The 21,160-nt window shown below is 32.1% G+C and overlaps 1 protein-coding gene across 3 annotated transcripts; it reads left to right on the top strand.

Annotated features, from left to right (window-relative positions):
- The first annotated feature begins 1,292 nt into the window (after positions 1-1,292).
- On the top strand, positions 1,293-16,838 carry LOC125069724 (protein gooseberry). 3 transcript variants are annotated; one of them, XM_047679282.1, is made up of 6 exons: positions 1,293-1,532; positions 10,015-10,187; positions 10,347-10,449; positions 12,256-12,455; positions 12,964-13,571; positions 16,500-16,838. In XM_047679282.1, the coding sequence occupies exons 1-6, from the start codon at positions 1,478-1,480 to the stop codon at positions 16,618-16,620; spliced, it is 1,260 nt and encodes a 419-aa protein (XP_047535238.1). In that variant the 5' UTR covers positions 1,293-1,477; the 3' UTR covers positions 16,621-16,838. The 3 variants fall into 3 exon arrangements, with proteins under 3 accessions (XP_047535238.1, XP_047535236.1, XP_047535237.1); XM_047679280.1 differs by having other exon boundaries at positions 10,347-10,605; XM_047679281.1 differs by lacking the exon at positions 1,293-1,532 and adding an exon at positions 7,962-8,017 and having other exon boundaries at positions 10,347-10,605.
- The last annotated feature ends 4,322 nt before the right edge of the window (positions 16,839-21,160 follow it).

Here is a 21,160-nt window from a genome sequence, read left to right as displayed (position 1 = left end):
GCAGCAGCTTAGGTACACTCGAAGGCACATAAACTTAATGTTAGTGAGGTACAGTCAGTAACAGTCATTTTATTATATTTTTTTAAATTTAGTATTTTAAAAAGTAATATACTTATATGGTCTAGTTGTAAAGTAGGGCTCAGGGTAACCACTAATTAGTTAATCTAGCGATAAATACCAATGGGTACTTTGTACAAGCTTGTTGCCAGATGAATGGATCACTTATCCATGTTTCTCCAGACATAAGCGTTTTGAGACAATTTTTAGAAGCAGAAGTGACACATTTGCTTACCTTTATTACTATAATATAAATTTCTAAGTAAAATTATTATTTACTTTAATATATTAAAAATGCATAGTAATTAATTATATAATTATTAAATTTTGTAATTAATTATTTGTATTTTTTGAATTTTCTAATGGTAATTCCGGTGCTCGTGTTGGTTTTGGTTAAATTTAATAATTTAAAAAAAATTATCGGGTAGGTACCTACTTAGTAGATATAAGTAAAATGTTGACATAACTAATACCCAAGTATTGGGTATTTTATAAAAAATACGAAATTTTTCATTATCGATATAAATTATTTTTTAACAATAAAATTCATATCAAATTAATTTAACTAAAATGTTGCTAAACTGGAGAAAAAACTTGATGTTGCTTAAAGAATAAATACGTAATAAAATGTTGCTGAAAAATTATAAATTGTAACGTACACGAACAACGAACGACAATGCAATTAACTCACACAAATAAACTATAATAATTTTCATAGTGTGCATACAAACTCCGCCCTAAACAAATTTTGACCAATCACCGATCGTTGTAGGCATAGATCGTTGCGGCCGCACGCCTCATGTTTTTCGTCACGGAGCACCGACTCAGGCGCGACTCACACATTGTTAAATGTAAGCGCTTCACTTTGAAGATACCGGATCATGCTCTTCATGCTGTCCCTTTTTCGCATTGTCTTACCTGTAGTATAGCATCGAAGCGAACACATCAAATATTTTCCAAATCCTAAAGGATAGCGTAAAAAAACAATTTATTTATAATAAAGAAATAACTAATAAAGCAAATAATAAATAAAAAATTTGATGTTAAAATAGAGATTTTCGGGACCGGTAACAAGTTGAACGAAGTTTCTGATCGAGCAACAGAAAGAGACAAACAATCAGGTGGAGTGGTGTCGAAGGCTGCGGAGGCGGTTTGACCATTTTTTGTTGCACCGCTGATTGTGAAAGATTACACTTGAGAGTCGAAATACATCTTTACATCACACGTCAGTGGCCACCGAGCTGTCTTCAAAGTAACACGGATTAGACACACGCTGTTTCCTTTTACGTAATCATGCCTGCGTGCAACCTGTGATTGTAGTGTAAGACTGATATTGTGATTTTCCGGGACTTTTGCGTGCGCTAGGACTGATTTGGTGCTTGGAGTAGCGTTCTCTACGTAAAGTTCTGCTTCCGTGTCAATGGCTGTTTCAACGTTGAACATGACTCCGTACTTTACAGGATATTCATTCCAAGGTTAGTGATAATATAATCCTTTCAGTATAACTTTTAAATTTATTTTTATATCACTTGTTAATTTATTTCAAACAAAAGTAATAGATATTCTTAAGTTAAGTATAGAGTCTAAATTGTAACGAAAATATTGTAACGGGTTTTTGTCTAATTTAAAATTAATATTTTTTTTGCTTTATGAGTTTCCGAAATTATACAATTATTTTATTATGCAATTTACATATATACATATATACTAAATCACAATTTGTGTAAGCCTTCCTTTATATAGGTAATTATCCTTTACCATGCTGTATCATCATAAAACGTTAATCGGTGTCAATAAACCGAACCGCGTTATACGATCAAAGTTTAACAGCTGATTAGTGACCAATTACAAGCATCGAAATCATCTAAAATAACATAATTAGTCTTACAAATAATTTTATCGCTACGAAAGGCTCGAAACAAACCATAAAACGATAAAATCATGAAGAAATTATAGAGCTAAAAGTGCCTTTTATTGCCGTTCATATAACAATATTTCATCCTAACGCCTTGGGATTGCTAGAAAAAAAATTGTTACAATTGGTAAGAGGACCTTGTTACGTTGAAGTTTCTGGAATGGTCAAGGACTCAATATAGAAAGCGATTCGTCTACACTTTGCTAGTTCAATAAAGAAATTCTGTCACGACTCGACTATTGTTTGTTTCTTTAAATGATCTTGATCTTAATTTAGAGGTAACAATGTTGGTAACAGGAGCTAAAATATTTATTCAGATTCTACTTTAATTAAAATTACATTATTATTGTTATTATTTAAATGTTCGTCAATTTATTATTGATATATGACATACATTTAGTTTTACATATGCAAAGTTGGTGGCATTTCACATATGGTAGGTACGTAGTGGGTATTATATATGCAAATTTAGTTTCATATATGCAAAATATGATAAGCTTTAGATGAAAGTCTCGACGTGTGCATGGAAATTTATTTGTGAATTGCACATGGAGTAAGAAGTATTCTATCGTCGAATGAAACTTCTCTAATGTCGAAGTAATTTTTTTTTTAAATTTGGTCTTACGAGTAACAGGAATTATAGCCCGTCGTAAAGTCAATGAACAATCTTTGTTTTAAACGGTTCGTATTTGGTATTTATTGCTGGAGACAGTCCCTTTAGTGACACCAACGGTTTACGGGCAACCGTCGAAACGTTTTCTTTGTTTTATTTCATAATGAAACCTTGTTTGAAAGTCAGGAAATAGGTGATTGTAATTAATTTTTTGTTTAAATTATTTATAATTTTAATATTTTATTTTATTTATAAATTACATCTTGCATAAAATGAAAAAAAGAACTTACTTTATTCAAGTAGTCTCTGCGTTAATTAGAGCTTGTAGCATCTTTAATCTTCATGTCATAGTATTGAAATGTAAACATTTCAGAAATGTGCCATAGAATTTAAAGAGATGAACCGGCAAGAAACTCACTAGTTACTTTTTCCCACCAAATTAACGTAGATATGTGAATTAAATATATAAAATAATATTCAAATATTATCTAGGAAAATTTTAACAATAATAATTGAATTTTATAAATATTGGTTGCATACCTGTTATTTAGTTTAGCTTCATGTTGTAGAACAAGCATGTTTAATGTTTCGTAGTTTACATTAAACCGGTACTTATAATGTTGAGCTGTTGAAAAAAAAAAATAATTTTCAAACTTTAGTCACTCCTAAAGTCCTCTGGCAATGCGTTTAAGCATAAATCATTACCATACGAAAACATTTCGACCGCATTGTTAAAAACGTCACCACGACTTATGACCTGTTTCTAAGTTAAATTAAAACGAGAAAGAAATACATAAATGTTACGAGAAAAAGGGATGAGAGACTCTAAAGGAAGCCGACAAGAGTAACTGAGTTCTTTTAATTTTCGAATATTTATCTACGGAACCAAGCAATCATAATTTTTATGAATATAAAAGATATTAATTATCTATTGCAAATTTATATTTCATACAAAAAGTCGTTATGAGGATTTTTAATGACGCATAATGCATTATGCGCCTGCGCTGAGAAACGCGGTTCCTTTTCAGCGTATTATATTTTTAATCCCTAATTCGACACAAAATTATATAACTTAAAATATAAATCGGGCTTAGTGTCAAATAGCGATATGCTCTCTGCCACAAAACATTTCTGTAATTCGAAAAGCTGAAAGTGTTTTATTTTAATGATTTTTAAGAGTGATGTTTTCGTTTTGTTCATACATTTCTTAACAAACACAGTTAATAATTATAATAGCAATAAAAACGTATTCGCATTATAAGCATTTATTTAATAGTTTATGAGATAATAGGTATTTGTTGTTTGTTATAGGATAAGGTAGAGTACAACGTGTCGAAAGTATCATTTGAGTTCCTTTTTATTGTCGTGTAATCTTAAGTAGTTAATAAAAAGTGAAGTATGACTTTATATTCGATTATTTATGTATATATGGTCATTTTTTTTTCATTGTTCGTGTATATCGGTGATAGTTCGGGTAATGTAAGCGATGACGGTCGTATGACGGTCGATGTCCGCGGTACGCCGCGGGCTAGGTGACGGGCCCGTGAAGCGATACCGATCGACACACACCTTGTAATTTCCACGCGAATCAGCGAACCTCTTCAACGAGAACATCTCGATAAACTCGTTATTTGTTTCGTATATCATCGATGTTTTTAACAAAAATATGTCTGGTGACCTCTATAAAAAGTTCAGTACCATAATCAAGGTTTAGTCACATTCATATCAAGACGGACAGCGGTGCACATCGTACGCACACATCCTCGCCGGGATCAAAGGCACCGACAGGCTCTTTTAGCCGCATAATATGACGCGCCTCGTCCCTTCGCCCGCGAAATGCCTCGACCGAACCTCGAGGGCGCTTACTTGCCATTATTTATGTCGATCTATTAATAAACAAATTGATATAACGGACACTTAATTTATTTTAATATCGTTTGAAAATATACCTTTAAGTTCGAATCGAACATATTGTGTTACTTGAATAATCGAATAAAGAAAAACCATTTTGTCTGCTTGTCTTGGTTGTATTATTGTATTGTTGATAAAGAATCAGTTGACGTTTATTAGGTACTAATAGAGATTAAAATCAACTTCGCTTCGGGCGGCGTATACGCCTTCTTTTTGCCAGCCTTTCTCTAGTTCTCCACGTCTACTCATTACGTGTATAATTGCGGTGTGGACTATCTAATTTGTATAATCTTGGTAATAATCTTGAAAATGTAATACATTGTTTGTTTTTTTATCTTCCTAACACGGTGTTATTTGATTACAAACAGTCTCAAATCAGTCACAGATTTAAATCGTTGTTAACAATATAACTTAACCTAAATTATCGTTATCCATATAAAATTATAGAATATTTATGTTTCAACAAGCGAACCATAGCGGCAAGTGGACGCTTCAAAGAGTCCATTTCTTATAATAAAAGAAAAGACCCGTCAAATTAGTATATAACGCGTTATGAATACGGAATGAGGTCAAACAGGGCACTTTCAAACACACTATTATAATGAAATAAAATATTCAGTTCCATTCATTGCTAGTACATACATTATGTTCGGTGTTGACGAGCCGAAAGGCGTTGCCTCGTTTGAACAGTTGGCATTCGTTTCAATGCAGGGAAATTTCGTTATAGTTCATAGGTACTCATATTTTAGTATCGCAATAAGTCAGTCCTTAAGGCGTATGATTTTAAACATTAATAGAAGAGGATTTCGTTAATGTTAATTTGTTCTTCAGTTATAGGATTAAATTAATTAAATAGTTTTTACTTTTTTATCATAAAAAACAAACTATAATGAAATATTTAATAATAATATAATATTTTAGTCTTTCCTGATTTAAAAAATGTATTATATTAATTACTTATTATAAATATTTTTCACAACATATAAGTAGGTATAAATTATATAACGGGTACATATTATATATCTATATGTCTACAAAGGCCTTCGTACTTTATATTAGTGATGATACCTATACCATGATGTTTTGAATTTAAATAAAAAAAAAAATATTTGAAATTTGTTAAAGATCTTTTTTAATAAAAAATATCTATTTAAAATGCAAAAGACGATAATATAATATTATTACACATAGCAAACATGTTACGGAAATTGAACTCTATACCGCACGGATTCCACACCGACGAGATGTCGGGTCAATTCGGGTCAAAGGAGAGCTAGTCAGTGCAAATCGCATCTCCGTTTCTGACATATTACAAGGAATACCAATAAAGTGTTCATAATCATCTACTATTTCCGACAGCGTAATTTAAAAGATTTCAAGATCAAAATGTATAGAATGTTGAGAAATTATTTCATTGTTTCATATCTTTAGTTTAATTTAAACAAATGGTTTAGTGTTTAAAGGCTTTGGTATATTTTATAGATTTAAACTAGCACAGAATAGACTAGAATAATTTGTGTATTTAACTTAGAACAATCTTTAAATAACTATGCAATAACTCGTAGCTGAAGAACAAATTCCCATACAGCACGATATTGTATCGGCGTTACAATATATTCAATGAAAGTATAATAGGACTGATTTGATAACCGATTGCTACACCTCGAGCCACGCGACCAAGAGGCCACACAGAGATCTCCGAAAGCTTGAAGAAGGCTTAATGGAATGACATAGCCTTTGTGAGTGCCGCCCAATTCTAATGCCTATTCAAATGGCATTTCTACGCTTTGTTGCTTGATTTTGGACAGCAATAGCTTATTTTATTAGTGTATAAATGATTTTAACAGGTTACGAATAGAAATCTATGCCCATCAGAATAAAAGATAATCATTTTAAGATCCGTTTGAAATTTACCCATAAGATTAAAACTTATTGACTAAAGGTTTTTTATTGATTCTCGTTTATCGTCGACATTTGATAACCGATGAAATTCAATGTTTTCGTTAAACTGAACATGTTTTGTGATCACGGGTGAAGTGAAAAGGTATGAATCAATTTAAACGAAATAGGTACGGGGTTTTTATTGTTTTATAGCTTTATATAATTTTAAAAGGGAATTTTTTTTAGGTATTATAACATATTTGCAGTAACGTCTAATTAATAACAATCGTTGGAAAGTTTCAAAACGATGAACAATATCAATAAATAATTTTCTCCGTCAAGTACACATGATAACTGTTAAATTAATTATAAATTACGAAGTAAGCATATCTCTCTATATTATGTATAAGTTATCGCTGCATACAATTCTTGTGAAGGAAAGCGGTGTGTGACGTAAACCCCATATAAATTTTAGTATAGGCACATTAATGTCGCTACGTGAAATTGATTTGCAAGCAGAAACATATTATGATTGTGAAAACGGGGTTTACGATTTATTTACACAATACGATATCGACTTTAAACATAATAAACTATCACTTGTAAGTAACTGGATAAAATTTCTTAACAAATTAATTTTCAAGCACAAGGTATCATCAATAGAGTTGCTAACAATGTATAATAGTTATATTTATTAACTTTTATTTATGTACATTAAGTAATAATAATATCGAATAATAGTTCGTGAAAGTTATTTAATTAAGTTTAATTTTATTCTAGTAGGTTATGGCTTGTAAAAGAATATAAGCATTTGTAGGTATGTAACGAAACTCCTTGGACTAACCGTTATCAGTTTATTTCTTATAGTTATCGAAGTGTGTTTGTAACAATTTAATAGGGCATGCCTTGTAACAAATACGCGAACGGGATATCTTTACGCCTGTTGACTTCGTAACTTTTATTGGTCGTTTCAGCGTAGTGTGCCGCTGGCGGTACAGACGTAATAACCTATGACATTTAATGTCACAGTAAATATTAAAGAAAATCTTAGAACGTGCAAATAGAAGAACTCAATTAAACTTACGTCCCCGAAAAAACGAACTCAAAGAGCCATGGGATTATTCAAATATTTATTCAAAAGATGGCAAATTTTATCGAGATATCGTCGAGGAAATATTTATTGATCAGTTTCCAAATATCTAATGGGTATCGAATTTAACGTTCCCGAACGTAATGGAAATGAGCCCTGGATTAAGAAATATGAGTCGTTCGAATTGAAAGAGAATATTTGTAAAATAAAAATGTACTTCAGAAATCCAATCAATGAATCACAATGTCTATGACGAGTCGATGGGGCTGAGAAGTTTGATGAAAATGTGATTGCTAATTAAAGTTGACACAGAAATACGAATAGTGAATAGAAAATCTTCATTTATTTGGTCACGCTTTGCGTTTTACGTTAAGCATTAAATGGCTGACTCTGTTTCAATTTCGTCTTACACGAACGTAACGGTTGAACGAATCAGAACAAGATTATATTATTGTGAGAATTTTTAATACCTTCAAAAGGACTGTTTATCCAAGTTCAGTATGTGATTTTCCCTCGTCGAAGTCACTTGAAATAGCTATGAATAAGACGCGTAAGTAAAAACCTTCTGGCTTCCGAAATCCCACTGACTTATATTTTTTGCATTCTTAACTTACATTCGAATAGATTTGTATACCACCCTGGTAGCAGCTATTGTACCGATATAATGGTGCATGATCAAATTGTGCTTCCGGACGATTAGATATTACGAATAAATCTTGAAATTTGTTGTTAACTTCGCCTCCTTTTGCGTTAATAGCTTTACAATGTTTGCCAATTCTATTACGCTTTGTATATTTGCAGTTCTTTTATGTCTTTTGTATACCTTTATCAATTGTACGTATGATTGATCCTGTTTCAAAATTGAAGCGTTTTACTATATATTTATTGGATGATCTATTTTATTATTGCTTGTTAAACTGGTTAGCCAGCGTTTTGATCTTTCCTCCTTCAAATACCTTCGAATTTATACGCTTGCATAGATATTTGTTGAAGACGAAATAAAGTACTTACGTACTTTATATGCTTGTGTTTTATAAAAGACATATATATTTTGAAGTTAAATGGAATTTAAATAAAAAAAAAACGATAAATCGCATAATAAAAAGTAGAGCTAGTTTCATTTTCAATACAAATGCATAATTTTATGATATAACTATCTAATAAAACTGAAAAACTCTAATGAAGTGATACATTATTATTAAACCACCCACATTTGTATAGACAAGGATATTAAGGACGCGTTATGCGTCATAAATATTTCGGGAACGTTAAATTAACGCTAAGGAACATGGGATTTTGAGGCACCACGATGTCTACGGGGTTCCAAACAAAAAAACTTATGAGGATCGCTCGCAGAAACTGAGATCAGCCGATTATAAAATATGCATCATGTTAGATCTTATTTTGTAGGGAAGAAAGTTGATTATGTCATGATGAATACAATGCTTTATGCGATTTTTGTTTTTGTAAGTACAAATCTTGGCCATATGTTGTTTATGATACGGTTTATTTTACAACGGCTTATCTCTGGTTTCTCGCCTTATTAAAGGACACACTTGTTGACATGTTGTTTAATTGATCGGTGCTTCTCCACAGGGGTCTAGGGTCCTACGTGTGGCGGTATCTTTGAGGAATTATTTGAAATTGATAAACTATAAATGCCTCACACAAGTGGAAGATGCCACTGTTAATTTTTTTTCTTTACAAATGAGAGCTGTCTGTCAAATTTGGATAAGAATTAGGAATGAATTTTGGAATGCGATCATAGACATATTAGGTTATTTTTTTGTATTAAAATCTTTAAGAGCTTATAATTTGTTTAATAAATTAGATAACGTAGACACAAATTTTATCAACAAAGTATTAGATTTTTATTTTATTGCTTGTTTTAAATGTGTATTTTTGATATGAATTTCTCGTTTCAAATATTACACTCAATAGGAACTAACTAACAAAAGGCGTTGCAAAAATCGTTGATCGGCGGCTTTCTTTGACGATAGGTGGTCCCAACCACTGCCTGCCCATGATGTGATTATAATAGCCATTTTACTCACACATGTATTAATAGTCCCAGAAATATTTTATAACTTGAGAAGTTTTATTTGCAATTACCGTCGAACGAACTTCATTATCGCTCCCAATAGCCATCACGATAAAAGATTAATTATTTTTTTGATAACTTACCTTTCACCGTAAGAACTTTAGAATGATTCGACATAATAAAATTCTAGCTCAAATGTACAATTTAAGTTGTAATAAAACATTTTTCTGAATAAATTTTAGTGTAACAAACAAAAATATTTTATTATCTAATTTTAGTTCTAATAGATCGTGTTAAATAAAATTAAATATTTTGCTAAAATTAATTAAAGATCTACTGTGATTGAACGTTTATTTGAGATTTAATTTTGGAGTTTATGTAGAGATATTTTAAATACACATTTTGATATTTTATATTGGATTATGCAGCGCTAGGCAGAAAGTTAAAGTAAATAAAATGCATTCATGAAACTTATAAAACGTAGTAATAATTTATAATTGTTACAGGACAAGGTCGTATGAACCAGTTGGGTGGAGTTTTCATCAACGGTCGTCCATTACCAAACCACATCAGGCTGAAGATCGTGGAGATGGCGGCGGCGGGCGTGCGGCCTTGCGTCATCTCGCGTCAACTCCGCGTCTCGCACGGCTGCGTCTCCAAGATCCTTAACAGATACCAGGTAAGAAATCGATGTATAAATATTGCTGAAGGTGTTATGTAATGTACATGAAACCACTGTAAGTGGCGGTAGACTATAATGCTTACATTAGAACATTACATTTTAATATGAATATTTAAGTTATAAAAATATTAGATTCAATGTATTTTTTTTTACCAGGAAACCGGTTCAATACGCCCTGGTGTTATCGGAGGTTCGAAACCGAGGGTAGCAACGCCCGAAGTTGAGAACAGGATCGAAGAGCTCAAGAGACAAAACCCAGGTATATTCTCCTGGGAAATTAGAGATAAATTAATAAAAGAAGGCATTTGTGATAAAAACACTGCCCCATCAGTCAGTTCGATTTCGCGACTTATAAGAGGAGGCAAAAGGGATGAATCAGATCCTAGAAGAAACCACAGTATTGATGGTATTCTAGGTAAGTCATACTTACCTTGGATTAAAGATATTTTTATACAAATGCTTTTCAAATAAAAAAAAAAAAAACGTATCAATCGTTAGATGATATATGGGCAGTGTAAAATATTTACTTAAAAAAAAGTAAATGTTACAATTGAGAAAAAAATCATTTAGTGTTTGATTTGTTCATGTGGGTTGAAAAGTTTGTTAGTCCACTTAAATACTGTAGCGCGGCATTTGTTTGAAACAGTATATTACTAAAGTTCGCTTTGGCTATTGTTATATGAATATGATGAATCTCATCATAAAGTACTCTAATATTCATAAAGTACAAGGTTACCTCATCGAGTAAATTAATATTAAATTTGACCAGCATTACGAAATCATCCTTAAAATATTTCACATAGTATTGGATGAAACCTTCATCATAATGATGCGTAAATAAGTGCCATGTCATCGTAGTCTTTAACGCTGATTCAAGACCATAATCACTTAATTCACTTTAAAGTACATTATTATTATGAATTTATTCCTATAATGAGACTGTCGGAAACGTTTGCAAACTTAGTAAAATGGCGTATAAAGTTAATAATCCACGTAAAAGTGAAGCGGGCCAGGCGCGCGCGCACGCCACGGCAGCGCCCCTTGTGTCGGCTTCGGAAATTGTAGGTTATAAAAATGAAATTAGTACTCAAAGCTGTTATTATCCCATCGCGTTTGGCCGCGAGGCTTGCATTACGACAATCTGTCCGTACTGCACGTCTTGTGCCGTATAGCTATCCAATATAAAATGGCGCTCCTAATATCCCGGTTCAGCGACGGTGCGGTTTTGCCTGAGAGATTCTGCGCCGCGATAAGATTATGCATATTAAGTTGTGTGCGGCTAAAGTAATGTCTACACTGGAAAAGCGGGTCCCTTTGCGCTCGTGCTCGCGTACTCAAAATTTGCGTTTCGTGCCTGTCTATGATGTCGGATAACTGTAAATGAAGTGAAACTTAAAGTGCACTTCCAAGAAACGCTTTATAAGACCGTTGCAATTTTGTAACATGTAATGATCAATTAGGTGCAATTTAAGTCATGAATATTTTAAGGACCTCATGATTAAAACCAAAATTCGTATAAGGTATTCATAAAATATTGACGTTCTAATATGGAATACATTTGAGGAAACACACGTGAAATAAGACCAGTAGCTACAAATTCATTATAAAACAAATCTTCGAACCGAATGTTGTAATATTTATCCAAGAAAGACCCGAGAAACTCATTAGAAACTTCTTTGAGCTTAACATACAATGCGGTTACATTTAATTTAATCGAGACCGCGTGTGGTCCGAGCGGTAGCAAATAATAATAGAAGTAATGAAACAAAATGATAGGAAACTAGAAAGTCACGTTGCAGTGACAAATTTTATATGTGTAACAGATTTAGCTACGTCATTATCACTATACGTATTTGAAAATGTACGGACGGGCGTACAAGCTTATTTTCTCTATTAACTTAATAACGTAGGTGCAATTTAGTTATAAAGATGGAAAGTAAATTTCTTTAACTGCCGTTTTCCTTGGATAATTTAAGTGACATTATTGATCCGTTATGTATTCATGTCTAATTCGAGCGCTGTGCACGTAACATCTTGGAATAAACCATTTTGTTATTTTTAATAGGTCCATCGTCTTGTGAAGACTCCGATACAGAGTCGGAACCCGGCATTACGCTGAAGCGGAAACAACGAAGGTCTAGAACAACCTTTTCCGGAGATCAACTCGAGGCTTTAGAACGAGCTTTTACAAGAACACAATATCCTGACGTTTATACGCGAGAAGAATTAGCCCAGAAGACCAAACTCACAGAGGCTAGAGTTCAGGTATGTAACTCTTACCAATATTACTTACATATGTTATATATTCGCCAAAACATTCTAGTTAAAATAGTGTGTCCGTTTACAGTTTCATTTTTCAAGTGAATATTAATTATTGTTTTAATAGGAATTAAAATGACTCCTTTGTTTAATATCTCCTCCCCTTTGAGAGAAGAAATATAGTCATTACCTAAATTATAATTAATTTTAACTCGAAACTGGCTACCATATGGTGTAACATACTACAGAACTAACTCCTTAAATTGATGGATTTAAATAATAATTATAGTAATAAAACAAAATAGTTGCGCTTACTTAAACTATGATTCGCTTAATTAACTTTAGAATTACATCATAAGTTGGTTAACAAGTATTTTGTTATATTTTAAACGAAGCATTAGTTGCAATTTATGTGTAGGAATATATTTTAAATTACGTCATTTTATAAAAATAAAGCTATCAATAGTTTAATATTTTGTATACATTCAGTTAATTTTATTTATTTTACCAATAGGTGTGGTTCTCGAACCGAAGAGCTCGTCTACGGAAGCAATTAAATTCCCAACAACTAAGTGCCTTCAATACAATGTCCTTACAATCTGCCTTCCCATCGGTTCATCAACAATACGAACCACCGTCTTCTTTCAATGCTCAATGTGCTTCATGGCAGCAATCATATTCTTCTGCGTTAGGTTCTAGTTCCGTTCTTAATTCTGCATTAGCACCGTCCCTGCACCAATCAGCGTTAGCTACTCCTGTCTGTCAGTCAGCTCTTGCAGCTTCGTCATTGCATCCACCCACTTCAAGTTCATTTCCATCTGGGAACTTGACCCCATTATCTCATTCTTCTGAACTACCAACGCCTTTACAAGCATCGTCTGACGCTACTCCTCCTAGTACGAGCCCAACTGCAGCGAGTCCGACTGCTAACCATAGTAGTGGAATTACCTACCAACATCCAACGTATGCAAATGGCACCGAGACGGTATCCCATCCGTACGGATATGGCGACTACGCTAAACAAGAGCACATGGCAGCCCACAATCACTGGACATCGAGACAGCTCAGTGGTCATCATCAAAACAAATTAGCCGAAGTCAGCGCCTGGCCAGAAAATTATAGGTGAGTTTACATTAAACTTATTCAGATACGAGTAATGATGATGAATATATAAATAAATATTAACTGCCTTTAATATCTCAATAAGCCCTGGCGGCGACCAATTGCATTTATGAATTATTGATGTTTAGCTACTTATATTCAGTTTTGGATTCAAGAAATGAATACGCAATTATAATAACATGACTTATGAATTTATATTTTAAAATATAATTTTATTAAACGATACTACGTGTTTAACGTTTAGTAACATAGATTATGTGTATGATCAGCTCATTTGTATATTAGTTACTTAGTTTTCTGACAATGGTCTTTAAGTAGTTAATCCTCCGTACGGTGGCTGCTCGCTGCAAGTATTATCCAGACGTAGATCTCGCGAATTGAGATTCATTTTATTTCTTTTACCTTCCTTTATCATTAGCCGAAGCGGCCGCTAATCAATTAAGAGTGTAAGAAGTCAGCCATTATACGCCGCGCGGGTAGTTATTACAGGCCTCTCTTCGTAATACGCCGATGCGATCGTGAAGGCAATAGGGCTGTGAATTTTATGTATATTTTTGATCGATTACTAATTGGTTTTGAAGTTAAGTTCTACGTTGATTTATAATTTAGTATAGAGGAAAAGTTACGTTCGAGTTGTTGCTATTTTAGGTAAATGCTTTTCACGCGTGTGACTGCTATGAATTTGACAAAAAAGAATGCGACAGATTCATTGTGTCATTGTATGTCGATGAGTACGTCGTTTATCTGTGTTATCGAGACAAAGCAAGTCTATAAACTTAACATTGGACCACACACAATATATTTTGTAGTACAATGAGACACATTCTAGTAATATATGAGTTGACCACGTCTATGGTGATCACTTCATCTCGTTCCTTGGGCAACCTCGATTGACGTAACGCTCAGAAATAACGGAGTAACACGATTTGATAATTTAATTTGAAAAAAAAACTTTTGTAATGCTTGACGCATTTTATATAAAAATATTAATATTTATTATTTTTAATGGTAATAAAACTGCACATTAATTATTGGATATCTAGATAATTATACTTTTAATTAGGTAATTTATCTGAGAAGATTTACTAATTTTAATTAAATGTAAATTTCACATACAGGAAATCATAATACGATGGAGTTTCAGAAAACACATGACCTCTCATAACTTTGTTTAACAATCGTTCAATTTAGTTTTTTATCATCACAAACAGCTACAAATCGAAGCAATGTAAATTAACACTTAAACAAATGCAATAAGGATATTTGTTGAATGCAGGAAAATATGCATAGAAGGTATTATCGTCGCCTTACATTGCGGAAAACAGATAAACATACGTTGCTTTGTAGCGAGCGCTTGGCAATTAATGGGAGGCCGAACGTGACATTAGTACGATGAACCCGTGCATTAAACCTAACTCGAACCTGGTATTAAAACTTATCTGCAGCTATTTGCATTCAACTTCCTAAACAGCGTGGTTCTGTACCCTTTATTGGACAATATAGCGGACGAACCGTTTGTTCGTTCAAAACGTACGCGTGATTGATGGATGCAGGTGAACGAAAATTGCTTTTCAATTGCTCCTCGATTGAAATACTAGGCTTTCGGTTATGCATACGGCGAACGGTATCCGAGTCAGCGAGAAACCGATATTGACCTTCGACGTTTGCTCGAATCATCGCCCATATTTATGATTTTTAACTTTGTTTTAATTAAATAAATAATAACATGAAAATAATTTCCAGCACTTTAAATTGAATAATGATAACAATTGTAAATTAAATTTATTAAATATAAATTAGTTTTTTAAAAATCAATTTTTAACCGTTTCAATAATAAATGAATGTCTAATTCGTCAATTAGTTCTGTAAAACAAATTAGGGATTTCACCGGGTTGCGTGCGCTCGCGCCGTTCCACTTACTAGCTGCAGCTTTCCGAAATGATATCTTGTGTATGTTAATTACGATAACTGATTAAATTTCTCTTTCACCTGTTATTTAAACACCGTCATCTCGTAACCATAAAATTGTGGACACGGCTGTTTCAGTAGCGCTTTTAAAGGAATTATTATGTGATTTGCTGATAACATAAGTAATGTTTTTTATTTTTTGTTTGTTAAAAGTAACAGTTTAGCTTTGTATTTTTTTAAAGAATCATAAATTATTTTAAATGCATTAATTATTTATATGAGACGAATGTTTAACGTGTTCAGAAAATGGTACCTTTTATTTTAAAACATTTGTATTTCAAAGCTCATTTTGGTGTTGCGAAGGTTTTAATCTTTAAGCCTATCCACCTACACGTTACAATAATCTATTATTGTTTATGCGTTACTACGAACATGAATAAGCCTTAATAACGTATTAGCCACTGAATTCAATTGAATATATAATTTTATTGTAAGCTTAGTCACGATTTATTTCCATAAAGCGTCATATATATGTGTTTTCTTTCATTTCATTCCGACCACCTAAATTACGCATTCCGGTAGACCGAAAACAGGTAACAATTACAACCGGCATTAGTGACTGCTCTATGATTATAAACTTTTAATATTATACCGATAGATACAGTTCAACATCAATGTAGATCAATTACTCGTATTTCATACATCATTCACCCATTCGTTCCCACGCTTTAAGATCATGAACTAGAAGTCGATTATTAGTTTTATTATCGTTTGTGATTACATTAATTTAGCAAATTGGGTAGTTTGCAAGAATGTTATTTAAATATTTTTTTTTTTATTTAACACTAATTATAAAATACTGTAATTGAAGTATTTTAATAAATATTTTATAAGTTTAATTATTAATTATTTGATGATCGGAACGTCTTTGAGATTGACCGCCATCATCTATGGCGTTTCTGCATCACAACTGTTTTTTTTTTTTATTTTTGTTTTAATATTTAATTTCCTTTGTTACAGTTCTTTCTTCGGTACAAACCACTCACACTACGCGTCCCACGCACATTCTCCTACCGAAGCGAAATCAGGATACCCTTATATTGGACAACTTGGCGGCATGGATATGGGGAGAGTTCACTAAAGATATACAGACGTTAATCATACGTTCGGTTATTTAACAAATAATATATCAATACTTTTAAGGTGTTCGAACTTAATGTAACATCAGTGCCTTTATTGTAAAAATAACAAAATATTAAATATTTTCGAACCGTTTTTGAGATCTACACAAATTAACAGCTTGAGTTTTTGGAAAGATAGTAAAATTATTGTACAGTATTCAAATATTATTTACATAGAATGTAGGTGAAGTAAATTGTTCCTAATAATTACTATACTTCTTACTGATTTAGATATAATTTATCATATATTTAGTATTATTATAGTATTAAGATGTATTATAATTTAAATAAATGTATTTTAAGATAATGTGTTGTATATTTAAAAGAATAACTTTATTGAAGTAGATTTTACACTGTTTAACGAATGCCTTGATGCAATTGTGATTTAACATAAAATTTGTATTTATTTAATAGTTAAGTTATATTTAGAATAAGTTTAATGTAATTTTATTAAGCACTTTTCAAAAATGTTTATCCAAAATAAATTTCAATATAATAATAATAAGAAGTTTTATTTTATATGCACTGATCATTGAATGTTTTTAGGTAAAATATTCATCTCCAACAAAAAAAAAAATTAACCTAATAAAAAAAATTCATAGATTTTCATCGTTTTGGTTTTCAATTAATAGAAAATAGTAAGAGGAACGGGTAAGAAAATACGTAGTTAGGTTCTTTTTTGGTAAAAAATCACGAAATCTTAGTGATAAAAACGTTATGGTTTGCTATATAATATGTACCGTGTGTAGTGTACTTCTAAATAACTGATCGATTACAACAACTTCTAAGCGGAAAGTTAATTTAAATCTGACTCATTTAGTCAGATATCATGAATGTACATTATGTAAAAGGCAATGATGAATCTGACGGACGAATTAACACACAGCACAATATAAAGGACATTGAGACTTCACATTAGAAGAAATCTTCAACTTAGTCCATTCAATTAAAAGTGACTTTTGCTAAATTGTTTTGCTCATATTTTTTCTTATTGTTTTCGTATAGCTAGGACACGTGATACGTTTTGTAATAATAATATTTATAATCAAATACAGTTACTGTTATTATTTTATTAGATTCTCCATTCTCCAACTATTCCCATAGCAAAACGATTCTTTGTAATACTAAAAAATGTTATCAATTCAAAATTTATGCCATTCGAATTTCATCGCAACGGAAGACGTGTAAGGTTTGAGTGAAACGCTTCTGACGCAGACGGCTTCATATACATCACGTGTACTAAGTTACACGTGTTTTTAATATTTTTTCTTTTTTACTTTAACTTCAGAATGAAGCCATTTCACTGGCTATTTCAAAACGACGTAGTTGTCAAAGTAATACATCAGTAAAATAATGTAAAAATGAATACATTTTATAAATTTATTAAAAATTTTGAGTGAAATATAGAGTTTTTGAGTGGATATCAAGATTAAAGAGTAATGTATAAGGGGATTAACTTCCAGATAATTCTTTGTGTTCTTTGAATGGCACGAAATACGACTAGAACTAAATGAAAAATCTAGAAATAATAAGCATTAAAATTATTTTCGTTTATATTTTTCTTTTTGATAAAGTTAACTTTATTAACATTATAATAAAGAATATATTTACTTGAAAAAATATATAATATTAAATAATGACAACATTTCTCTGCCACTGATTATAAAGATTGGTGTTCATCCAACATCAATAGTAATAGACAAATAATTTTTTCGTTATTGTATCATAAACAGACGCCTTAACAAGAATAATGGTATTACCCTTCACATTTCGACAATAGCATTGAATGTCTCTGCACAGTATGGGGTGTAATTAGACAGTCAAAGCAGTCAAATACATGTCCATTGCCTGCTATATGCTATACAATATATGCTTATGAAGGATCGCATTCTGTTTTCGACGAAATCTAACGTTGAAACTGCAAATATATTTAAATAAATAGGTTTACAGCGATAAAAGACGTATATTATAATATTACGGAGTTGGAGAGTTTGTGTAACGAAATCCTTTTTGCGTTTGATTTTCCGTTCTTGGAAGAAAGTTCTCCATGATCGTATATTATAAATGCGAAAGTAACTCTGTCTGTTACATCTTTGCGCTTAAAACGCTGAACCGATTTAAGTGAAATTTTCTTGTGGAGATAGTTTGAGTCCCGGAAAACGGCGTAGTCCACTATTTTCGATTCACCCCTCGAGGGGGTAAAATAGGGGGTGACGGTTTTTATATATAGGTATGGTTTTATAAATCCCTCGCGGGCAAAGTCACAGGTTAGTATTGTATATTATATAAATATCAAGTTTCAATACAGTTGTTTGTTTGGATGTTAGTTATTAAGTTACATTCCAGCAGTTGGTAGGATTTTTATTTTTGATGTAGAAGTCGAAGAAGAAGAATGAAGGTGCGAAATAAGATAAAGAGTAAGTTATATTATTCATAAACTACTATCTATATTAATGCGAATGCCTGTTACGCTTTTATGGTTAAATCACTAAACCGAATTTGATGAAATTTGCAAGGATGGTCATAGGCTACTTTTTGTACCCTATACTCGACCCTTAAAAGGCGAGCGTAGCCGCGGGCGACGATTAGTAAGTAATAATTAATGCCAAGAGAAGCGAGCTGGTATCAGCTAGTAGCTCATATTTCGTGTACCTATTTATTTAAATTCTTATTCTTTTATAACTATTTTTATTCGCTAGTTATTTATAATAATTATATAAAACGTCATATGTCTGTTTAGACCAGTCAATGTAATACAGATTTACATTTTCAATCTCTATTATTACAGATAGGCTATAGATGTAAAGACTATATACTATTTATAGAATAAGCCAGTTTTTTCGTTTATTGTATTAGAATCACGGAAGGTGTTGAATGAAAAACGTGATTGAATTCGATTTTTTATTGTAAAAACTGGTGTTTGAGCACAAAAAGTAACCAGTAAGGCACACGCGTGGGAATCAGAGATCACCGCTCGATTCCGATTCGCTGTAGGTAAAATAAAATAAAATAATCAACAATTCAAATATACTGAGAAAAACTGAATGTTCTCGTCTATTCGTAGAAGATTATTTTTCAAGGATTTATGTTATTTTACAAGAAAGACTACATACAATTTATTTAGAAAAAACGACGTTAGAGATTTTAATAGAATCTGCGTGGTAGTAGCTGAGCTTATTGATGACAATATCGAAATGGTTTTTTTATTCAGGAACAGCGTCCAAAGTGCGGCATATCAATAGGGAGTGTTTTTATTTTTTGTTCGAAGGGCGAGTTAGCTGCTGTAATTACAAATAATTTACGTAACATTGAGGAACCAGTATATGTATCCCACGGACAGTGTAAGGAATGTATTACACCTTTCACGAATCAATGCCTATTGGAGGGGATGTACCACCAACTACATCACTCATCCACCTGTCTGCTTCATATAGAATAAATATACAAAGTTTACGTTTTAAATAAAAAAAATATGCTTAAAGAATTCTAATTCAATCAGTAATTCTATTGTTTCGGTAAATCAACTGAGATGTTGAATAATTACTTAAAAACGTTGATTAAAATAAGGTGATCTGATTCTTCACGTGTACAGCGATGATGACTCACGTGAAACAATTGTTATAAATTGCTTGCTTGCTCTAAGCTGTTATTAAGGGTATAAACTAAAGTACAGTCATAATAGTAGATTATGTGTATAGTGATGTCATTTTGCAGCTTCACGTCGAGACGGATCACGTTCAGAGAACATCGACGTAGCTAGTTGGGTTACCTTATCGATATATTTTTTATATGTAATGGTTGCACGAAACCAATAGGAGTTTGTGTGAAAAGTCGTGCGTCCATTTTAATTGGTCATGACGAATCGAATTAGTTGGAAAATCTGGGCGGGGACTTCGCGGAGGCGGATGTGAAGCTTAGACCCCTTTTTATACTTCTTGCCGTACTGTCGTCGCCCGACTAAGATGACATTTTGCTGACACGCGTAGGCATTACGTGTGTGGGTGACATTAGTATAATTAACTTGATATTTGGCGCTCTTGGCTGTTACTTGTAATATTTGAGTATTAATAAATAAATGTTATTGTACCTTTATAAAGTATAGGTAAGTATGTCTCGGTTTATAATTCCTTATTGCAATATGTAGTAAAATGTTATTGTCTGTCGTTTTAAATATAATTTAGTACTTGAATATGATAAAATAAAGGTGAAATTGTTTGTTAGTAACAAATAAATTGCATCGAGTTCTCGTAATTTTACAATTATACCGCAATACTTTTGATATATTAGATATTGCCGACAATGGGGCTAAACTGTATTTGGTATTTGGAGGATGATTCTCTCAATCATTGAAAACTATATTGAAAGAAAATTTGGTCGATCCAGCAAAGTGACAAACTCCACTATAGTGACATACCACTCATATAAAACTTGGAATTATGAAAAAAATTGTGAAAGCGCTATTTAAGCTAGGAGAGTGTTTCAAATATTTTTGTGATAAAG

Source organism: Vanessa atalanta, chromosome 16, assembly GCF_905147765.1.
Source record: "Vanessa atalanta chromosome 16, ilVanAtal1.2, whole genome shotgun sequence".
Classification (NCBI taxonomy): domain Eukaryota; kingdom Metazoa; phylum Arthropoda; class Insecta; order Lepidoptera; family Nymphalidae; genus Vanessa; species Vanessa atalanta.
This window is presented reverse-complemented; position numbering and strand designations above follow the sequence as displayed.

What these genes read in the sequence shown, in the direction of transcription:
- LOC125069724 (XM_047679280.1), top strand. Translation starts at nt 1,478, where the DNA reads ATGGCTGTTTCAACGTTGAACATGACTCCGTACTTTACAGGATATTCA. An exon ending in CAGTATTGATGGTATTCTAG is followed by an intron (nt 10,606 to 12,255) that starts GTAAGTCATACT and finishes TATTTTTAATAG; the next exon opens with GTCCATCGTCTTGTGAAGAC. An exon ending in GCCTGGCCAGAAAATTATAG is followed by an intron (nt 13,572 to 16,499) that starts GTGAGTTTACAT and finishes CCTTTGTTACAG; the next exon opens with TTCTTTCTTCGGTACAAACC.